Below are 21178 nucleotides of genomic sequence, written 5' to 3' on the forward strand. Positions count from 1 at the left end.
ACAGGCAAATAAAGCTATGCAGTTCTGTTGTTGCTCACACGTCCTGAGGACTTTTGTCCTTGATAATACATGCATGTTCCAAAACACTGGCTTATAAAGCTTTATGCATGTTCAATTCCAAATCAGTTATCAACTGATGTTCATAAATATAGCAGCACCAAATGCAAAATGCACACTCTTAATGATAATATTTGTTTCATGGAACTGCAAAGTTCCATGAAAGCATAATTGTGAATCACAACTGAAACCAAAAAAAAAGACTAGGTCTGCTTTTCTATGCCAATTAAAGCAGATTAAACTTCTTAAACATCACCCTCCATGCAGAATTCCAAGTTAATAACCAAGTGAGAATTTACTTAAAATTCGCATTGTCACAAGAAAAAGGCGCTTGCTACCAAATGTATGCTTCAGCTGCTGGCACACAGCTGCAAATGCCACAGCATAGCGAATAAAAAAAGCTGTACCTCAGCATTTTAAGGCCAACTGTTAAGGAAAACCCTTAAAAAAAAACTGGTTGAGTGACAGATTGTGCCAGCAGCTATCACAAGGCAGCTTCCTTTCAGGGCCAGTAAGTAACGCTGCATAAATTCACCTCAAACGCATGTATATCACTAGCTACAAAGAGCATTCCATGAAGAAACTGTGTTTGCTGGGTGGCATATGCTAACCACCAACACTGAGTCAAAAACCACAGAATGCAAACATAAACTTGATCATTATGTGCTCCTGGCAGATCTCGTCAGTTGAAAACATGACATACAAAATAAACAAGTTTGTAAAATGTAAAACAGCACACAGAAAACCATGAAAAAGACAGGTGGCATATTCCCTTTGGACATGTCAATATTGTAGGCATACAGAAAATGGCATATAAAAGAAATGACTGCCCTCCTCACGTGCCCTAAATGTCTCAAAGGTACAAAACACTGTTCATTACAAAACACCCTTTTTTCAGAACAATGCTAAGCTATGCAGGGCCAAGGACTTGTATTCAGGGGTCTGAAATGTCACACTTGCAAAAAAGCTTAAAACATGTATAAGCCATGTGGAACTCTCTTCATTGTTTTCATCTCTGCAAAACACTATACAAGCCGCCTGTGCATGTATGTGCTTGTGATGGACAATGGGTCCTACTGAAAGCGGCACCAGTTCGCCATGCAAAAAATAGAATGCAGTATCACAACCATCATAACTGCCCAAGTCAGTTGAGTTCATGCAGTCACATTCTTCAGAAGAGGTGCCAGGCCTTCCTATTGCATGTCAGTTTTACTGTGGTTTAAAAATAAAGCAGCAAGTACTTCATTTAAACACCCAAGGCAGACCTTGTTTCTCGCCGGAATTTCACAGAAACAATGAGAATTAAGGTCACTTTGTGACTGCTAAAAATTAAAGATGGAAAAAAATAGCTCGAGCATAAACAGCTAAAGCAAGCTGTACAGTCCAAGCAATGCTGTACTATGCAAATAATATGATGCTCGAAGCTGGTAGCACATTTAATTGGCTATCCATGCCACTAAAACTCATGGCATTGCTAGAAAAAAGACTGAGCTCACCCGGAACAATGGTGTCTATGTGTACATGGCCTGTGGTCCTTGGAAGTGTGGAATGAGCAGGAGTATCATATTCTTCTGTTACTTTGGCACCAACTGGGACATCATACAGGTACACGTCTCCAACTTTGCTTGGTGTAACAACCTGAACACAAAATCCGGAAGTGGAAGAAAAACACAGTGACCCATGAACACAGCAGCACACTGAGTTGCATCAGCAAGTAATATGCCATCATTAAACATGAACAGACACTCTTGTGGCACCGTTATAACTCACAAATTGGAGAAAAAATTGTAGGAGACACTTAAGCTTCGCCTTAAAGAGACCCTGAAATGATTTCAATTTCGCATATTCTAGTGCAACAGACCTGTATAGGTGGTCTCTGTGGGCATTCGAGTCAAATTTGAAAGCTCTGCCTGGACTCTATAATTTAAAAACAATTTTTAAAAATCACTGCTCGCAGTAGCTCGCAACTGATTAGGGTGAAACACCTAACCGCGCGTCCGCTACCCCGACAACATCAGTGGGCAGAAAGAAAAGTCAGCCTTCAAGCTTGCCCTGTCTGCCTACTGAGTCATTGGGGTGGGGGATGCATGGTGAGGAGTGCCGCCCTAACCTGTTGCGAGCTACTGCGAGCAGCGATTTTTAAAAATTATTTCTAAATTATAGGGTCCACGCAGAGCTTTTAAATTTGACTCAAATACCCACAAAGGCCACCTCTACAGATCTGTTGCACTAGAATAGGCCCATCAAAATCATTTCAGGGTCCCTTTCAGGGTACGATATGATAGCGTAGTGGGTTAATTCCAACACATGCAGAATGTCATTCCCTACTTTACATTCATAGATCCCTAGGAGACCTCCTACCCCCCTGGCGCAGAGATGCAGCGGTTAAGCCATGCGCCACTGCCCTGCAATGGCAGGTGCTCCCAGCGGTGGGCCTTGTGCGACCCAGGTTGATCTTCCCAAGCGACAAATCATTAATTTAACTGCCACCTGCCATGGTGGGCAGTTTTCTCACTATCCAGTGGGCAGGTTGTGATGACACTGCAGGGTCAAGAGACCTAGGTGGCCCACCTGCCTCCTAGGTGGTTCTCTGGGCACCACCTGCCAGAGTCATGCTCGTGACTTTTCGCTCACAACGGTGACGCCGAATTTTCTGGATAACGAGGCCTTTAACACTGTCACGTTAATACTGCAATGCATTCAGGTTCTACAATGTCGCAAAATGCTGAATGAAGGTGCAACATATGCACTTTTCACCTGTCTACATACAGCGACAAATGCCACACAGATATGACAATGCACAAAGGTTACTGCATTCTGCACGCATACTCCTAAAGAAGCTAGGTTTTGATATGTCAAGCAGAGTTTTTTTCAGGCCAATTAAGGCACATGCTGAGTAATCCAAGTTCTTCAGTTGTCCTCATTCGTCCTTCCTATTTTAATTAAATTAAAATTAACATTAACTGTTACAAAATGGGGAAAAAATTTCAAACTGCAAAACAATCGCTTCTCTCCACAATGTAGGGTGCACAGGGCTGTATTGCATCCCATATGCAGCCTGCAACCACTACTGTGCAAGTGACTTTTAGATGCTACCTGACATTTTTCTAACCAGTCTTGAGAACATACTACAATGTGTTCCTGCAAACTGCTCAGTGTGCAGCTTTCACTGCTCCTGCTCTTTGGCATGGAGCTTTTGAAACTACTTCCTCAAACTCTCCATCCAATTAAAGAATTACATCACTTTATTTTTTTCAGTTCGCTTGCCTGAATTTCCAGATGGTTGATGCCCTGCTATTGTATGGCACACCCTGCACTTAGGAGGTTGAATTTTTCAGTTTTTATTTTTCGAAAATTCAGTGGACTTTTTTCGGTGTTTATTTCAGAACACAAGTCTTGGTCTTTTTCAGCAAATACTATTTTTGACTAATGAATTTCTGACTTTTTCAGTGATTTAATGTGGCAATCCTGTGTGGTCAAAAATCATTTAGAGTCTACCTCGCGTTTTTGCCAGCATGAACAGTTTATTTACCAGTAATTATCGTTACCAATAATAACCAGTAATTTACCATTGGGTTGTCGTGCTGGGTTGAGTGAGAGGGCGCAGCATCCCGTGGTCTGCGTTCTGGTGGCAGCGATGAAACTGCCGCTCAATCGTTGCGGTAGCTAGACCTTGATACTTTTCGCGACACCCATGCACGGTTTCGTGTCGGTGTCCTACATGCAGTTGATAAGCCTAACCGAATAACTGCTCTAAGCATGCGATGATAACAAATAAAGAGTGCTTAGCTAGCATGCTGTGAGGAGGTGCTGCTCCCTGGTCAACAGAGACATGTAAGCTAGCGGAGCAATACCTCAAATCGCACAGCTGTGCTGCTTATACACAATACCACACAGTAGCATCAAGCCCCTGTCTTCCCTACTTAGTTAATTTTCAACTTTCACAGGGGGTATAGCACGTACTGAACAGCCAGCTATAGCCATGCCTTGAATGCAGAGAATGCTAACCTTTTGGGTTAGAAATAAATTTCGAAAACTGAACTCGGCATAATTTAATCGTTTTTTTTTTTTTTCCGGTTTAAACTCAAAAGTCCCGCCACTGCCTATATTGCATTAGGTATATTCGCAGGGGCAACACTAATGAACCACCTCGCACCTTGTTGGGGTCCACCCGCCAGGAGCGGCGGCGTGCATGGCGCTGCCCAGGCCCCGGGTAGGTGCCCGCGGGTGGCACGGCCCCCAAATCCGTGGACGCCGCTGCGGCCGGCGCGGCGTAGCCCAGCCCCGTGGGGTCGTACATGCCGGGCATGAGGCGCAACCTATTGCCCGGGGCCAGGCCCTGGCGGCCTCGGAGAGCGCACAGCCACCAGCCCTCCAGGTCACCCGGGTTCTGCTCGAGCACCGTAAGCACGTCATTCTTGCGAAAGGCCAGCTCCTCCGGCGACTCGGCGATGTTGTCGTAGAGGGCCCGTGCCAGGCAGTTCTGCCAAACAAGAAATCAGTTTTACAAGCTGCAAGCATTTCTCAACTGCAGAATTTATCGCTGCTGCGAACTCAATTAAGGATGCAGTGTAGGGTCTCTCCCCCCACAAATATAGGCAGTCTTAACGGTTTTAGGTTTAGCAAATAATTCATTAATGTTTTTAGATTGAGTACATAACAGAAGTCATTGCAAAACAGAAGAAGTGCAGATATGAAAAATATCAATAGAATTGATCAAAGGTTGTGGTTAATCCCCTTGCACCTGCTGGCCACCTGCAATATGTCTAGTACACTCTAATATGTCACACTAGGGGATTAACCACAACGTCATGACAATTGGTCAATGCCATTGGCTGGGGAGCAAGGCTTCAGGCAGATGTGAAGCTAAAGGCAGAACTTGAAGGCCCATTGGTCCGTGCGGTACCACCGGACACAACCAGCGTCCTCGCCACACCACACCAAACGGCAGAAAAGTACACCCATAGCCCTTGGTCGAGCTGCTATGGCACATATTGGCCGTAGTTGCTTGTCGAGTGTGTATGAACCAACGTGCCGCAGGTGCCGTTGAGGGGAAGTGAGGGGCGCTCTACACCGCGAGGTCGGATGGGTTCCCGAGCAGTGATAGGCTCGGCGCCGAAATAAATGCCGTCCGGGAGAGCGCTCAGGGAAGTTGTAGTCTGTATACGGGCATCAATGCAAGAAAGCGGACGGCGAGTGAAAAACTCCAGCTGGAGCCCGACTCGCTGACTACGGTGACACTGTGGCTTTCAAGAGGCCAATGCACGGGCCAAGCTTTTGCGGCCTGTGCAGGCGGACATTATGTCTGTGGTACAAGGTACTTAAAAGACAATTAGTTATTTGTAAATAACAATGAAGATTGCTTTTTGAGGAAAGGAAATGGCGCAGTAATTGTCTCCAATCTTGGCAGACCCGAGAACCGTGCCATAAGGGAAGGGAGCAAAGTGGGAGTGAAAGAAGAGAGAAAGAGGTGCCGTAGTGGAGGGCTCCGGAATAATTTCCACCTGTGAATCTTTAACGTGCACTGCACTGACATCGCATAGCACACAGGCGCCTTTGCATTTCGCCTCCATCGAAACGCGGCCGCTGCAGCCGGGTTCGAGCCCAGGAACTCCGGCTCAGTAGCCAAGCGCTCTAACCGTGCACTGAGCCACTGTGGCGGGTAAACTTTTTATGTTTGGTTTTAGGGCACAATATTATATGGCGGAAATCAAACCCAGTTATTTAAATTGCTAAATCGACACTGTGCTTCGAGATATCTAGCGTGGAATTATGTGCGCAAAACAAACCGATACCTAAACAGATGCTCGACATGCGCCGGAAACTGCTACGAGTCGGGGGATTCTAGGTCAACAAAAAGAACACGCCCACATTCCAAAAAGGCGCACGCACATAACTAGCGATCCTGATGATAATTTTCATGACGCAAGGGCATCTGTGGCCAAACAGTGCCATGGCACAGAGTTCCTTCTTCGACTCAAGGTGGGGTCAAAGACCCATTTATTCCAAAGCATTTCATCCTAAAGAAGCCAAGCACTAGGCAGGGGAAAGCTTGTACCATCACCGGACGTGGTTACCCGGCTGTGCTGGGGATACTCGTACATAGCGTTCCTCGTTAATATGCTTGTGACTCAACCATTTGACACGTCATCCACACGCATGGTATACGTAGGGCTTCGTCTGCGTTCCTGGTGATAGTGTCACAAGAAGACGCAGCTGGCAGTTGCACAGAACGGGGTGCTCGCGCTAGACCAGAGGCCATTAAAATCATCTGCCATCGTTCATCGCGTCCCATTCTTTGGCTGGCTGCCACGTAACATTTTGTGGAGGTGCTGGGTAATCATCAGCATCCTGGTCCAGGAGCTTCAGCGTCCTGCGCCTGCCGTGGTCATCGGCCGTGTGTAGCCCTGGTCTGCACTGCATGGCTGTGCCCCAGCCCGCCACCTGAACTGAAATTGCCACTCACCCCAGCCCCGTCCTCCGTCCCGACCAGAAGACACGACAAAATGACAATGCTGCCGTGACCAGAACCTATGACCCGACAGACCAGGGACGCTGCTCACACGTGAGGACACCGCCCCAGTGCCCATGCCGATCGGTGCGTCCAAGGGCCTCGGCCGTCGGCTCCTGGCAACCTGTGGCCCGGAGGCTTCGTAGACCGGAACCCATTCGCTCATCTAGCTCTCTCATCGTGGCGACCAGCATTTCACCACCTTACCAAGTGCTGCTATGTGCCGTTGCTGAAACCGGGCCATCATCATTTCCCGCGTCCCTTCGTCAGTGTCTTCTATTTACGACCGGGGCGATTGCTCGGTGGCCCTGGGTAGTGCCACAAGAAGACGAAGCTGGCAGTGGCACGGGACGGCTCGTGCTCCAGCCCGCCTATACCCTATTACTATACCCTGGCTATTACTATTGGGTCCTTTTCCCCCTCTAAACGCTCTTGTTTCCAGCAATTCACCGCCTGTGTCTTGGCCACTCCTCCGCAGTGGGTACGTGCCATTTTTATTTGAGGCCAACCAACCAACTAAAAAGCCAACCAACCAGCGGCCATTAAAATCATCTCTGCCATCGTTCATCGCGTCCCATTCTTTGGCTGGCCACCACGTAACAATATTAAAGTGGAGACGACAGTAGGACCTCTACCAAAAAATATGGACCCAAACCTATACGCACCTAAGAGACAAGCGCGGGCGAAATACGTTGAGAAACACCTAGCCACAAAACAAAACACAGTATACACGGATGCGGCCCTATACCCGTGGGAACCTACCACAAAAATACATTGAGTTGCAGTGACGGTCGTAAACCACAATAGCGACCCAATAACATACGCAACCCTAAGGAACTGTACGGTAGCAGAGGGGAAGAAGTGACTGTGGCTCTAGCGGCTGTGGAGGGCTACCGAACGGGCAAATCCTTAACAATACTCACAGATTCCAAGGAAGCTTGCCGGAATTACACAAATGGCAGGATAAACAAAAAAAAGCCCTGCAAATCCTCCTCAAAGTGGGGCCTCCCAAAAAATCGACACGACAAGTACTATATTCTGGATACCAGGACACATACTATATTCTGGATACCAGGACACACTGGAATAGAGGGAAATCTGAGGGCTGATAGCCTTTCTCACGAGCTTACATACCGAGCGGAGCTAGAAATAGACCCAACGATCTCTATGACGGTAGAACCGACATATGCAAAACTATTAAATTACCACAGAGGCAAAAGATTAGCATATCCGCTGCCACACACATCACTAATGCAACACGAAGCAGTCAGCTGGCGGAGATTGCAAACTGGAACCTTCCCGAATTTACACACTCTACACAAAATGTATCCCAATCCATACAGGGACCCATGGGAGTGCAGAAACAACTTCCCACTTCACAGATTAGAAAATCCGAGTGCGGAGCAGTGGGAGAGCTTGCTCTCCAGCGGCGAGTCAGCCTTCCAGAGAAGACTGGCGCAACACGGCCAAAGAGTAGCCAAGCTCAGCGGTGCCTTGGAATAGGGGCGCCGACCACATGGAACGGAAGATCCTTCCTTAAAATAGAAGGTCTCTGTTAGGCGCTGAATAACTCTGTAAATACAGCAATAAAGTTTTTCCATTCTATCCTAGAGGAGGCATGCTGGGAAGACAGCAAACTGGACTGACATCTAGTGGCTTGTTGACTGTGCTACGGATTGGATTTTTTTAGTAGCTCTGTTTCGTTTTCATCATTGTAGTTTTTACTGATGGTTTGCACACTTTGTGGTTGAGTAGCGCACCTACGCAGGCAGTTCATTTGACATCCGAAGCATACGAAGGCGCTTGACTCGAAGTGAGCTGAGCACAGTATCTGGTGCCTGCTAGGCCTAAATTCCGTTTGCCCCCTCACTGCGAGCCATTCATGCAGCAAGCTCAGTTTTGCATTGCGGAAACCTGTGCAAAGAAGGGAACAATTTTTTTTTTTTGTGAACTGAGAACGCAACAGTCCGCTGCTGTGACCACTCTGCACATTTCTCATAGGACTCTCGGAGGCACTTTAAAAGCTCAAAATTAAGCATTTCGACAAGGACAAGCGCAACTTATATATGTTAACCGTACTCGCCTAGGATTGCGTTTGGTTCATTTCGCGGACTGGCAGTGGCCGTGCATTGCATGTAGGAACGACTTCCACTTCATGAATTAATTCACACAAATACTCGCATGTTGCACTTGTCAGCGTGAACACAGCCGTCACTTACTTGTGGTAGGAGAGGTTTCACTTCCTAATTCGTTTTTTTTTCCAAATTTGTAAACGCAGCGAGGACATGCCAAGAGCTGGCACTTAGTGCGCGCAAATCAGTCTCTCATAGAAAAGCGGGGGTTCGCGTAAGTTTTTCACAGCACGAACATATCCTATGCACGGACATAGGGCGCGTCCCGCAATAGCAGACTACACCAATGAAACGTTCCTATTTTTCACAGTGCGAAAAAAGAACCTTCAAAGCTGTAGTATTTTAAGAATTATTTTTTTTGCAAGCATATTCGCTCGAAAGAGTATGTCTGTTAAAAGCAAAAAAATTCTTTTCCACAGTTAGCTATGTTAGGCGACATGAACAGAAAGCCGGCCCTCTTTCGTCATAGGCAAATTCGGTGCTTGTGTGCTTTTCTGCTCATTTACTGAGATATACAGTTACCACATTTTATTACCGGACATGTATACTGATTGCAAACCAACGCTTCCTTTCAACATATAGTTTGCGAAATTTTGCATTTCTGCAGTCGTCACGTTTCAAGGCCAATCCAAGTGTGCCTTGCTGTCTTCCCGGCATTCCTAGCATTTCCACGGTAGGAAATTGGTTTGGTTTAGTTTATGGGGGTTTAACGCCTCAAAGCGACTCAGGCTATGAGAGACGCCGCAGTGAAGGGCTCCGGAAATTTCGACCACCTGGGGTTCTTTAACGTGCACTGACATCGCACAGTACACGGGCCTCTAGAATTTCGCCTCCATCGAAATTCGACCACCGCGACCGGGATCGAACCCGCGTCTTTCGTGTCAGCAGCCGAGCGCCATAACCACTCTGTGCCACCGCGGCGGCTGATGCCACGGTAGGGTGGCTAGAATAGCCACGGTGGATGAAGGGCTCTTTCATGGCTCGCATAGAAGCTGGCGCCAGCTTTCCCCTCTAGGTAATATTTAGAAACTCTATGGCTATACTTGCTTGTCGCTTCACTGCGCCGAAGCATCTTCCCCCGCTGCGCTGCCGCCACGCCGAACAACGGCGTCGGGGCTCTGTGCTCGGAGCGTCGCCTCCCTCCTTAAATACTGTTTTTTCGAGATTTCAAATCTGCTGGTTTTTCCCGTCTTTGCTCAACTGTTTTACTGGTAATTCCCCGCCCAGGTCTCAGCGGTAGATAGCGACGCTACAAACAGGAGTTTTCCTAGCGGTTTCTTTGCAGGGCGGTCTCAGAAAATTAATGCTAACACACTATGCAAGACTTCGCGGGCATTTTGTGCTTCTTGCTCTCCGCACCGTCATATCACTGCTCGTCTTCCCACATTGCTGCTCTCAGCAGAGCGCACTAAGAGCGTCGCTTGGAGCAGGCCAAATCCAAGTCGAATCCCCAGTTTTCAATTTGTCCAAGTACCACCGCTAAAGCCCTCGTGCGTAATCACACCCGACTTGCAGGCGGCACGACACACGCAGCAAGGTGGAGCAGCAGCTAGTCCAAAAGCACAACTGGCAAGAATCACTGCAGCAATGAACACCACGGTTTTGAAGTGCCGTATCCACACAGGCGCTCGAGACCACGTGCGATGCAGAGCTGGAAGCAGACGGCGCGCACTCGTAGCTTCCACAGCGCTGCACGGTATTAATGCGACGGACTAGTGTCCACTCTGTCGCATGCCCTCGCTTTGAAAGGCATCGCTTTCGCAGCCTCCGTTCGAATGAGAGGCTCCTCCCCTGAGTATACCAGAATGAATGGACCACCACAGCCTTGTTTACATGAGCCTGACGTTGCGGGTCGAGTAGGGGCGCGCCAGATCTCGGGTTGACCATCCCGACACGACCGTTTTCTGTCGGGCAGAGATCGCCGCTAACCCTAGCGTCGAGCAACAAAACAACGCGCGGATGCTAGAAGAGGAGGAGGGACGCCCAGGCTTGCGCAGCGCCGCCAGACCAGAGAGGAGGCAGGAGAGGAGGCGAGAAGCCGACGCGGCAGTGCTCCTTCCAACCGGGCCGGGCCGAGTCAACCCACCCCCTGCAGTCGGGCTGGCGCAGCTCGACTCGACGATCACTTAGCTCGACCCCCGACAGCCTACTTACCCCGACTTTTGTCGGGCTCATGTAAACCGCCAGCACGACGTGCTTGGCGCGTGCAAACAGCCCACTCGGGACAAGGAGGAGAAAAAAAATTGCAAATTGGTTTTTGGGGAAAGGAAATGGCACAGTATCTGTCTCACATCTCGGCTGACACCTGAACCTAGCCTTAGGGGAAGGGATAAAGGAGGGAAAGAAGAAAGGAAGAAAGAGGGGCCGTAGTGGAGGGCTCCGAAATAATTTCGACCACCTGGGGGACGTCGCACAGCACATGGGCGCCTTAGCGTTTTGCCCCCATAAAAACGCTGCCGCCGCGGTCGGGTTCGAACCCGGGAACTCCGGATCAGTAGCCGAGCGCCTAACCACTGAGCCACCGCGGCGGGGTCAAGGAGGGGGAGCCATGCCGCGTGATTTTCAAAAATGCCTCTCACCAGCCAGGACGACATGAACGTTTCATTCCGGAATGCAAGCATGGCAAGGACATCGGTCCATCGTTATTTAGAGTGCGAGGTTGGAGGTGTTAACGTATGGAAGGACGGAATTACGCTGCATTCGGACTCTTCCAGCTTGGATTTGTGCGAAGCTATAGCCGGGACGATGCCCATTTCCCTCTCTGGGTGTGACTGGGGCTGGTATTCCCTGGCTTTTCCCTGACCTTTCCAGACTCGCGAAACACGTACCCTGACTATTCCCCAGTTATCCCGTTTGGCGCCCCGAATCATTAAAGCCTTTTTTAATGAAATTTCGTCAAATTAATGTTGGAGAGGGACATTACAGTCTCCCTCACAGTGCATCCATATCTCCAAACAATTTTGACTTTACAGTGCAATTAAAGCGTTAAGTTTTGTTTTTCAGTCTTCGACCTCGCAAGAGCCCCTCACTGCTCTTAGTTTACGCGTGGTTGGAATACCACAGGGAGCATGTAGCTAAAAATAAGCTCGGAAAGCACTGCCATGGTTTCGCAATTATCTGTGTGCCGATTGATGAACACATGAACGAAATGCAAAAAAAAAAACGGCCTCGACGACTCCAAAGAGAACAACATGAACACTATACTTAAGTCAGCCTACTGCGCTGAAAGGGAGAGTAATGCAAATTACATCAATTAAAAATACAAAATAGCATACTAATAACAGGTAATTTGAAGTTATTTGCTCAAGGTCAATTTTATACAGCAAAGAAAGCATATAGTGGTACTACTATAAACTTAGTAGTATTAACAACGCATTTTTTAAGTGACAGCAACGTTTTGACTTTGGAGTCATAAAGGACCAAGGACCTGTCAGGGATACTTGTTTTCACATCTCGAGGATGCCCGCAGACATACTGATGATTTCCTCGCGATGACATCCCCTGGACAACCTGAGTGACGACTCGCATGTACTGGCTGGACGACTGCGATATCTTCTAGATGTGCCAGGGAGTTGATGTTCTGTCTGGGCTGTTATCGAAGACGGCTTGGTGCGCAATTGGCAGGCATTTGCGAACGCAGGAGGACTCTGTCGGGAAGTACTGTGCTCGCGAAGTGGACACATGAAGCAACGAATATAGAGTATCTCCATGACGTGTTAGTCGGAGCTAACGGTGGCAGAGCTCCTTTTGTAGGAAGAGCAAATTCGATTAACCGCAAAAAAAAAAAAAAAAAACCTGACAGCAAGCGAGAGCATGACATGGAAGCATGTTTTACCGCCACCTCGGCAAGTCCAAGGCCACATGTAAGGGTAGAACGTAATAGAAACACTTTTTTTGTCTTCCTTTAAATTAGAGCCAAATGTGACCTCTTGACCTTCTACAAAAACGATACAGCAGCAGCATATACGGGCAAGCTGTGGCTTCATGACGACGCACCTGATACGCGGCTCTCGAGTACCTCCAGCGTTAACCAAAAACATCGCCGCCAAAACAAGAACACAAAAATTTTAGCGGCTGTAGAAGCACGCAGGGCCTTCCATACAGCGGTCTTTGCACCATCAAAGTGGCAACGCATTAATAGTCAGTCCGCCTGAAATGAAATCTTGTTCTGCTGCTCCCATTTCAACTGTCCCGCTCGCGTTTCATTCGGCCCCAGCCCAATTAACTGGCGTTACACAGGGCTAGTTCAATGTACTACAGTTTGCGTCACACTTGCGTACTGCGCTCGAACGGTGCGCAGCTGTTTACAAAAAAAGCTAAAACACATCACCTGATGGTTTTTAGTCTGCGGCTTTACTTTCGCGCAAGGATTGCCTCCAGAACCTAGCAGCTGGCTACTCGCTTCCATTGCCGACATAGTGTGCCCTTGGATTCGCCCTTTGAGGGGCTTTAGCTTGTGCCGGCCAGGCGCGCCTTCCACTTCTTCCACTGCCGGAGGCGGGCCGCCGGCAAAGGGAGTGCGGCGGCCTTTTATCCGGGGCCTTCCCGAGGGAGGCCCCGGCGACCGCGCCCAGTGCCACCCCCGGCAGCGCACACTTGCCCGCCCCAGCGGCGGTGGCCACTGCAGCTGTCAGCGCCTTTTCATTTGTGCGTTTTTCCTCCGTGGAAGAGCATCCTGCAACGGCCGTGTTTGCGGGACCGTGCGGCGTGCTTACAACACGGGGTGAATGGGTCCCAGGGAGGGGTCAGTTCGGCAGCAAGAACGCATGCCTCGCCTGTGGCACAGCTCAGTACGACAAGTTCCTCCAGAGGCACCCGTACAGCCCATTTCCATCGCTTCAATCCGCGACAAGTTCACCGCCCTCGGCAGTACCAGAATCTTTCAATTCACTGCGTCACTCCGCAACGCGGTCGCGCGATCGACATCTACGCGGTCCCGCAACGAGAAGAAAGAAGGCGATCTCAATGGCGAGCCATGCCGCTACACGGCCAGGCAGCCGGGTATGCGCACGAACAGGCGCACAAAAGACCGCACTTACACGGTAAAGATGACGATCGGACACAAAGAAGACTGTCAAGGAACGAGGCTGTCAATTACGGAATAGTACGCGTCAATGTATAAGCGCCTCGAGACAATGCCAGGGTTCCGGGATAGCACGAGAACGAGCGGCTGTCAGCAGGCCGCCCTCGTGCTGGTGGAAAGTCGAGATGAATGGCGTTCGAACGAGACACGAAGAGCCGCCTGACCCTGCAATAGTACGCATGCACTGTAAGTGCACAGCACGTCGAGATGCACATGCGTGGCAAATCGGAACAGCTGGTTTAAAAAAAAAAATGTTCCGACGCGGTAATACCTGAACTATATGCTCCATCTTTAGTTTATTATCTGATTATTCCTCAACAGCTTCTGGCCACGCACTGCTATTTTCTCTCAGCAGAAACACTACGCGAGACAGAGAAAACTTGGAATTAGACGCATTCGAAACAGGCTGAAATCACAGCGAGCCAACCAACCAATTTGAGAAACCGTTTTAATTACCCGGGGGCACGGAGCAAGACTATAGAGGAGGTGAAACTCCCGTCTGCGCGAGCGAGCGCAGGCGACCAAAGTCACAATTGTATGCGCCGACGGGGTCGCATGCAGTGGCGGCGCCATGCGGCGCCTTGTAGAAGCAGCAGGGAAAAAAAGAAAAAAAAATGCAGCGCCCGGGCAGGCGGCTCCGGCGGCGGGCGCTGTTTGTTTTTTCCTTTCTAGTATTTATTGTGAGCAATGCAATAAAACCTGCAGTTGTAAGTCAGCGCTGTGTGTGTGCGTGTCTCCTTTCTCGTGTCCCGTGTAAGCGCGCTGTTTTTCGGTGAGATCATGTACCAACTGGCCCGGCAACTGTCCTCAACGCTCAAAGCAGACGACAAGCAGGCGACACAGGCGTTTGCTTCAGCGGGCACGCCGTGACGTTGTATTTCAGTAGTTTCTTTCCACGCCGCCAGCATGATAGTGGCGCCGCTGGCTTGTGACCTTGTCTGGTCGCCGCAGACGGGAGAGTTTCCACTCCTATATAGTCTTCCTCCGTGCCCGGCGGTAAGACATACCTGCGGGCATGAGCTATAGAGCGCCGGCAGTAACTGTCTTTTAAGAAGACTGCGCGATATACCGAGGTCCATAGATGTCAACCCTGGTATGAGCAAATTCCATCATTGCTCAACCGTCCGACAAGGGATGCTCTGCAATTAAGGGGAAAAAAAAAAGAAAGACCACAGGAGGTTTCTGTAGGTGCGCGACGCCTCCGGATGAGTGAAGAGTGTCGCGCAAGGAAGTTCTCTGAGGAAGCCGTTTGTTGCGCGCACAGAGGCAACTCGTCTTCGCGAAGGGAGGCAGCCAAGGAATACGCTAAGGAGCTGGCAGTGACAGCCGGCCGTGCGCTCAGACAGAGACCGAATGCACTGCGGGTCGCCAATGTTCTTTCACGTGTTGCATTGCCGCCGTAGCGGAAGCAAACGAGAATGTTTTCACTCCAGTGCGAAACACATGTCGAAACTCAGCACGGTTACACATTCGTCTTCGCGGACAGCTCTGCGTTAAGTTGTATACGTATACCCCGAAGCAGCTGCACGCGGGCTACGAGAGCCGTAGCAGAGGGCTCCGGACTGACTCCGACGAACGGGGCTTCTCTGACGTGCCCTGAGGATCGCACCGCCCGTAACACGAAAGAGATTGCACTACATTACATTGTCCTACACATTACACCAACACGACAGCAGCAAATGGGAAGCGGTACAGTATAGGGAAACAGCCTGAAAACAATAAACGAAGAGGGCATGAAAGAGGAACAAATTCTGCGCATTTACCAAGGCGCAGCTCGGAAATGCACCCGAGGCCGTGGCAGCCGAACGGGAAAGACAGGCATTCGCATACTCGTAAAACGTGACTCGGCGGCCGAGGAGCGCGCGAACACGCTGGCTGCGTACGCATCCAGAGCCAAAACTCGTAATGCTGAGCTCAGGCAACTGAGTTTCTTTGACATCTAATAACTCTCTCCGATGGCCTGCTACAATTCGCTAATTACAATCATTCGCATAAGTGACATAATCAAAAAATCAAATATTTTTTTTATTATTTAGCATACTAATTACAACCTCACCCACTATGGCGTCCGCCACCACCGCCCATTACACTGAAGGAGCCGATCTTTCACCTCACAATGCCTATTTTTGAAAATTCCGCTACACCCGAACACCTCATAATGCGGGAAAGGGGGAGACAAGTTAGGGTAACTACATTCAAAACGAAAATATCACCTAGTTTTATTGCATTTGCTATTTCACTGTTGTGTTGTATATGTTTAATTGTTGTATTCGCAATGGTGCAGAAGAGCTTCAACTTGCACAGTTATTTTTTTTTTATACTTTGCCTGTTTTGTTAAACTGCCTAGTTTGTATCCCCACCCTGCTAAAATCCCAACTACGTGATTGCAGTATCAATAAATAAATAAATAAAATCGGCTGTCACGGTTCGTTACTGATTCACATACTTTTACCGGGGCTATTTGGTATTCCGTGGAGTAGCTTCAAGCAACGCACACGGACGAGGTCGGACGGACAGTTAGGAAGACGAACACTGTCCGTCCGACCTCGTCTGTGTGCGCTACTTGAACCTACTGATCCACCTAATTTCCGATCCCAGAGAAGACCTGCTATGATGCCACGGGGGCCGGGATCTGCTCTTGGTGCGAGGGCATCTCTCGCATTGCTTGGCTCACTGTGCGAAAACAGGCACGCGTCACCACCCCTCCTGGAGCATTAGGCCGCCGGGTTCATTGGCGTTGGCGTCGGCACATAAGCCAAGCCAGGAGTTCAACTACGACAGGTCGAGCTCGGAGAATTCTTCGGTGCGGAGAGCTAGATGTGCGCTGTGGAGTTCGTCGACACGGGACTCGTTGTGTGGCGTGCACGTGGCGCCAAATCAGTCTCAAACGGACGCGGCAGCGTTCGTGCACAGGCATCTGTCTTCGGGTCTACGCTGCGGCACGTATACAGTCTTTGTCAAAAGTGTACAGCCCAAGGGGTCTGCTTCAGAACCCTGCAGCGCGGCTCCTCTTGCATACTCAGGGACCCTAACCTCAACCCCCCCCCCCCCCCCCCCAAAAAAAAAGAAAACAAAAAAAAACTTAGGGCTGTGGAATGTGCTAAAGAATCAGCAAACCCCTTGGGCTGTATATTTTTGGCAAAGACTGTACATGCTCGAATTCAATCAGGGCTCGACTTCAATCAGGACGCACTTTCAATGCCAACGATCATCGGCGCGATGCGCGCCGATCTCAACTTGACACTCCATCATCATTGTCATCAGCCTGACTACACCCACTGCACGGAAAAGGCCTCTCCCATGTCTCCCCAATTAACCCTGTCCTTTGCCAGCTGCGTCCACCCTATGTCTGCACACTTCCCAATCTCATCCGCCCACTTAATCTTCTACCACCTCCTGCTACGCTTGCCTTCTCTTGGAATCCACTCCGTTACCCCTAAGGACCAGCGGTTATCTTGCCTTCGCATTACATGCCCTGCCCAAGCCCATTTCTTCCTCTTGATTTCGACTAGGATGTCGTTTACACGCGTTTGTTCCCTCACCCACTCTGCCGCACTCCAACAGATGCAATAACCGCTTCGCGAGGCGCCGGAATCGACTTGGCGTTCGAGAACACGCCACTCACAGCGCACGAAGTAAGGTACGCATCGACATACTATACTCCGATCACAAGGACTGCCGATCAACTTGGACCCGCAGACGCCGGAGCCCATGGACGTCTAAACTCAGCGACAAATAATGCTCTCGCATTTACACGTCATAAGAATTGCTTTTTTTTGTGTCTTGTCTTTCAATTACCTTACTTTTTAACGCGTTCTGTAAATTCTGGATTGGACGAAAGATCCTCGGCGTTTTTTTGCGGGCTCCCATGAAGTGCATGTACCTACGCTAAAACAAATATGAAAGCTCCAACGCACGCGCAGCCATCCTTGCGTATACCTATATACGTGAGGTATATGGAGAACGCGGATATGACACAGTGGCAGTCCGCGCAGTCAGCGACACCCCCAGGGGCGCGGCAGGGATCGATCACAGTGGCGGGACCGGCCTACTGTTGCGCTCAGGATCGACCAGTTTGAAATCTGGCGAGCACTGCGCGCGGCCGTCGATCGGCGTCGCCAAGACTCTGATCGGCAGACATGCATCTGGCTGTTCCCGGCGCGAACTCGCGAGAGGCGCGCGCGTTGCCCGGCCGACTTGTTCTCGTACCGAAATCGCGGTTAAGGTCAACGCGACTCCTGTTCAGTGCCATAGGAACCAACGCGGCAGGAATGCGTGTAGGCAGGCTCTGCTTGCGGGGTTGGGCAGTGGGATGCGGGGGAATCTGATCGACCGGACGAGGCGAATGCACCTTCTGTAACACATCCCACCACATGCATGACTAGCCGCGGACTGCTTGTGGTCTTGAAGACGGTATACTCGCGTTGCCGAGAAAGACTTCCCTTAGCCCCAACATGAGCCTAAAGCATTACAGTATGCATATTAATGTGACCTGCATTCAATGGGTTTTTCCATGTCGTATTGGGTTACGTGTGCGCGCTATAGCGGCCCCCAAGGGCAAGCACACCGTACCGCTAGCTCTGTTCTTTCAAAATGAAAAAAAAAAGGGAGGAAACAAAATCCCCCTTTTCTGCTGCCTTTCCAGCGCTGCGGTTTGGTTACACAAAGTCCACGTAAACAGTCTAGCAGACCACCTGCCCTCGACCACGTCCGATCCGTCTCCTCTGAAAATAGACCTCGCCATGCGCACCGTCGACTTGAACAGACGCCCAAACCCTCGGCTCAGCCCCTCCCACGAGGAAACCTTGCGAATTAACACTCGAATTTCTTTCTTTCCACGCATGTCGTAGCTATATATGCCGCGACTGTGCTTGGCCTTGGAAACGTGCGGTGATCTTTAGAACGGAGCAGTTACAGAAAACCGGAGTGGCTGTTCATGTGACACACCTTCCGGCGGCGCGCAAGAGACAGTGATAGCAGTGCCCCTCTCGGCAGAGCAGGAAGCATGACCCAGAAACTGGGCAGAACTCGCTTTACTTATACATAAGCGGCCTCAGTACGCACTTCCTTCCACTCTCCCTACACCACAAGTGCCGACACAGGCCCCGGCAAATCTCAGCTGCAGCCGTCGGAGGTGCGCCGCCGTGGGCTCTAGAACAGCAGACGCTCTCGTCTAAACAGCAAAAAAAAAAAAAATGAAAAGGAAACCGGGGGGAAGGCGAATGCAGCGCAAGCAATGGTTCCAGATAAAGATGAACTCGTTCAACAGCAGCCCAAAGGAAAATAAACAGAGCTATTTTCCGGTGAACGCCGTTCGCGAACTCTCTACACAGCCGCTCGCTCTGCGCGCTCGTCGTAAGCGTGCATCACCGAGCAGTTCACGAGGCGGCGCAACAATGTTTTTTGCCCCTGCGCGCGCTTTGCCAAACAAACCGCGCTGAACGGCCATAAATCTTTCACGGGTATACCCACTCCTGCGGCGGTTCTGGTCCCGCGTCTGGTTTAGCCACACGGCCTGGCACTCGACCACTTCCTCTCCCTTCGAGCTTCAATCGACGACCCGCCACCGAGCAGATACGAGTTGTTCCTTTACTTTGGCAGGTGTACTTAACTATACGAGCTAAGAAATTGACGACAGAAAGTAGGCTGACACAGTAGAGTTGCAGGCCACAGGAAAAAGAAAATACAGAACCCCAGCAGACAGGCATCAAGCAACTCTATATAGAGAGAAGGCATAAAAAGAAGCGGGCTTTTCGGCAGCGTTGCACTTGTGTTCTTTCGGTGAGCTGATTTCGCTGCTCGGATGAGCTCTTCCCGCTTTTCGGACAAAAGTGGACTTCGGAAGCGTTTGCGGCCCCACAACGCGGTGAATTTTTTACCCGAGAAACTTGGCGACGGTTAACAGTACGGAGTGTGTGGAAACGCCCCAGGGTGAAAAAAAATCGACACGAGGGGAAGGCGATAAAGATCTTTAGGTTATCACCATCAGCAGCAGCCCGGCCACGTGCACTGCAGGACAAAGGCCTCTCCCATATTCATCCAATTATCCCTGTCATGCACCAGCTGAGACCACCTTATTCCCGCAAGCTTCCTAACCTGACCTGGCGTTCTGCCGCCCCCTGCTACGCTTGCCTTCTCTTGAAATCCACTCCAGCTGTTACTTCGTAACACAACTGTTTGGAACAGGAACCTGGTGTCAATTAAAGGCATTAATGAAGAACCCGTGAGAATATCTAGACGTCGGCAGACACGCAACGGAGCCACTAGTTCGAGCACAGACCTGGGGATCGCAGCTAGCAACCAATGTCGAAAAAATACAGCACCAGTATTTTAATCAACATCTCTATATCCAGCACCGCAAACGCACAGCGCGGTCGCGTATGCCCGTACAGGTCACCTTTGTTCCCAGCGCGGTAAAGCGTCGATCTTGGCCGGAAAACGGACCAAGAGGCGACGTCAACTATAAAGACAGCGAATGTGACATTGCACGGACGCGCCGTATTTCCGAGTTTTCGTCCTCGCAAAAAAAAAAAAAAAGCGACGCGTCATTCATCGACACCCGGATCCATACCTGCGATGCCACCACCCAGAGCTCTCGTGCCACGGCCGCCATGGGTTGCGTGCTGCTGCTCGCGCAACGCAGCCCCGACATCCGCTACGAGTGCATCGAGGAAGCGGAACCGGTGACGTAACTCTTCCGAAGCCCGGTCGCTGCCCCTGCTCTTCCGCGCGGCCGGGGGCTCCGAAGCTGTTGGAGGCAGCCCGCCGTAAACAGGGCTCTGACGTCGCCACGCACGCGGGCCCCGCGCGGACATCCAGGGCGGACGAGGGGGCCGCGATGAGTCAGCGCCGCGAGGCACGCCGGGCTCGCTTTCGGAAACGAGTTCCGCTGCCGCGAACCCCAGCAACGAAACCGGCGCAGGTGACCCCCGGAGTGGACGGCAAACGACGCGACACGCAGCCCGCTCGAGCTGAGCGCCTCCGGTGCTGCTGTTTTCCTTCCCCCCCGGCCCCCCCTCACGGAGCCAACCGTGACCACCAATAGTTGCTCCACGGCCACGATTGAGCGCAAGATTCGGCACCGTTCTACGAAAGCGGCACATCCGAGGGAGTGCGGAGAGGTCCGTGGAGAAGTCCACGCAGTGGAGCGTCGACGCGGAGGAGCCCCTCCTGGACGCAGGCCAGCACTGGCCGCGTGTGTCACGTCATTGCGCCCGGTGTTTGCACCCTGGGGCTGAACAAAGGCGCGGGCGGCGCTCCCGCTTTGGCTGCGGTTCGTCGGCAAAGGCCAAAGCTCCGAAGAGGTTTTTTTTTTTTTTTTCCCCACTGAAGACCAACACGAGGGACATCAGCTGAGGGCAGGGACAGCAGTTTTCCGTCCGTTTAACGCGCTAT

The 21178-nt window shown here is 50.5% G+C and overlaps 1 protein-coding gene across 1 annotated transcript in view; it reads right to left on the reverse strand.

Annotated features, from left to right (window-relative positions):
• The window catches only part of p130CAS (Serine_rich_CAS and FAT-like_CAS_C domain-containing protein p130CAS), a 35922-nt gene extending 15526 nt beyond the window's left edge, over positions 1 to 20396 (reverse strand). The window contains exons 1-3 of the mRNA XM_077645573.1: positions 20355 to 20396; positions 4214 to 4540; positions 1554 to 1695 (exon numbers count right to left, since the gene is read on the reverse strand). Of these exons, the coding sequence (XP_077501699.1) occupies positions 1554 to 1695; positions 4214 to 4540; positions 20355 to 20396 (511 nt within the window). The remainder of the gene's footprint in view (positions 1 to 1553; positions 1696 to 4213; positions 4541 to 20354) is intronic.
• Positions 20397 to 21178: the final 782 nt, after the last annotated feature.

The sequence above is a fragment of the Amblyomma americanum genome, chromosome 1 (assembly GCF_052857255.1).
Source record: "Amblyomma americanum isolate KBUSLIRL-KWMA chromosome 1, ASM5285725v1, whole genome shotgun sequence".
Classification (NCBI taxonomy): Eukaryota; Metazoa; Arthropoda; class Arachnida; order Ixodida; family Ixodidae; genus Amblyomma; species Amblyomma americanum.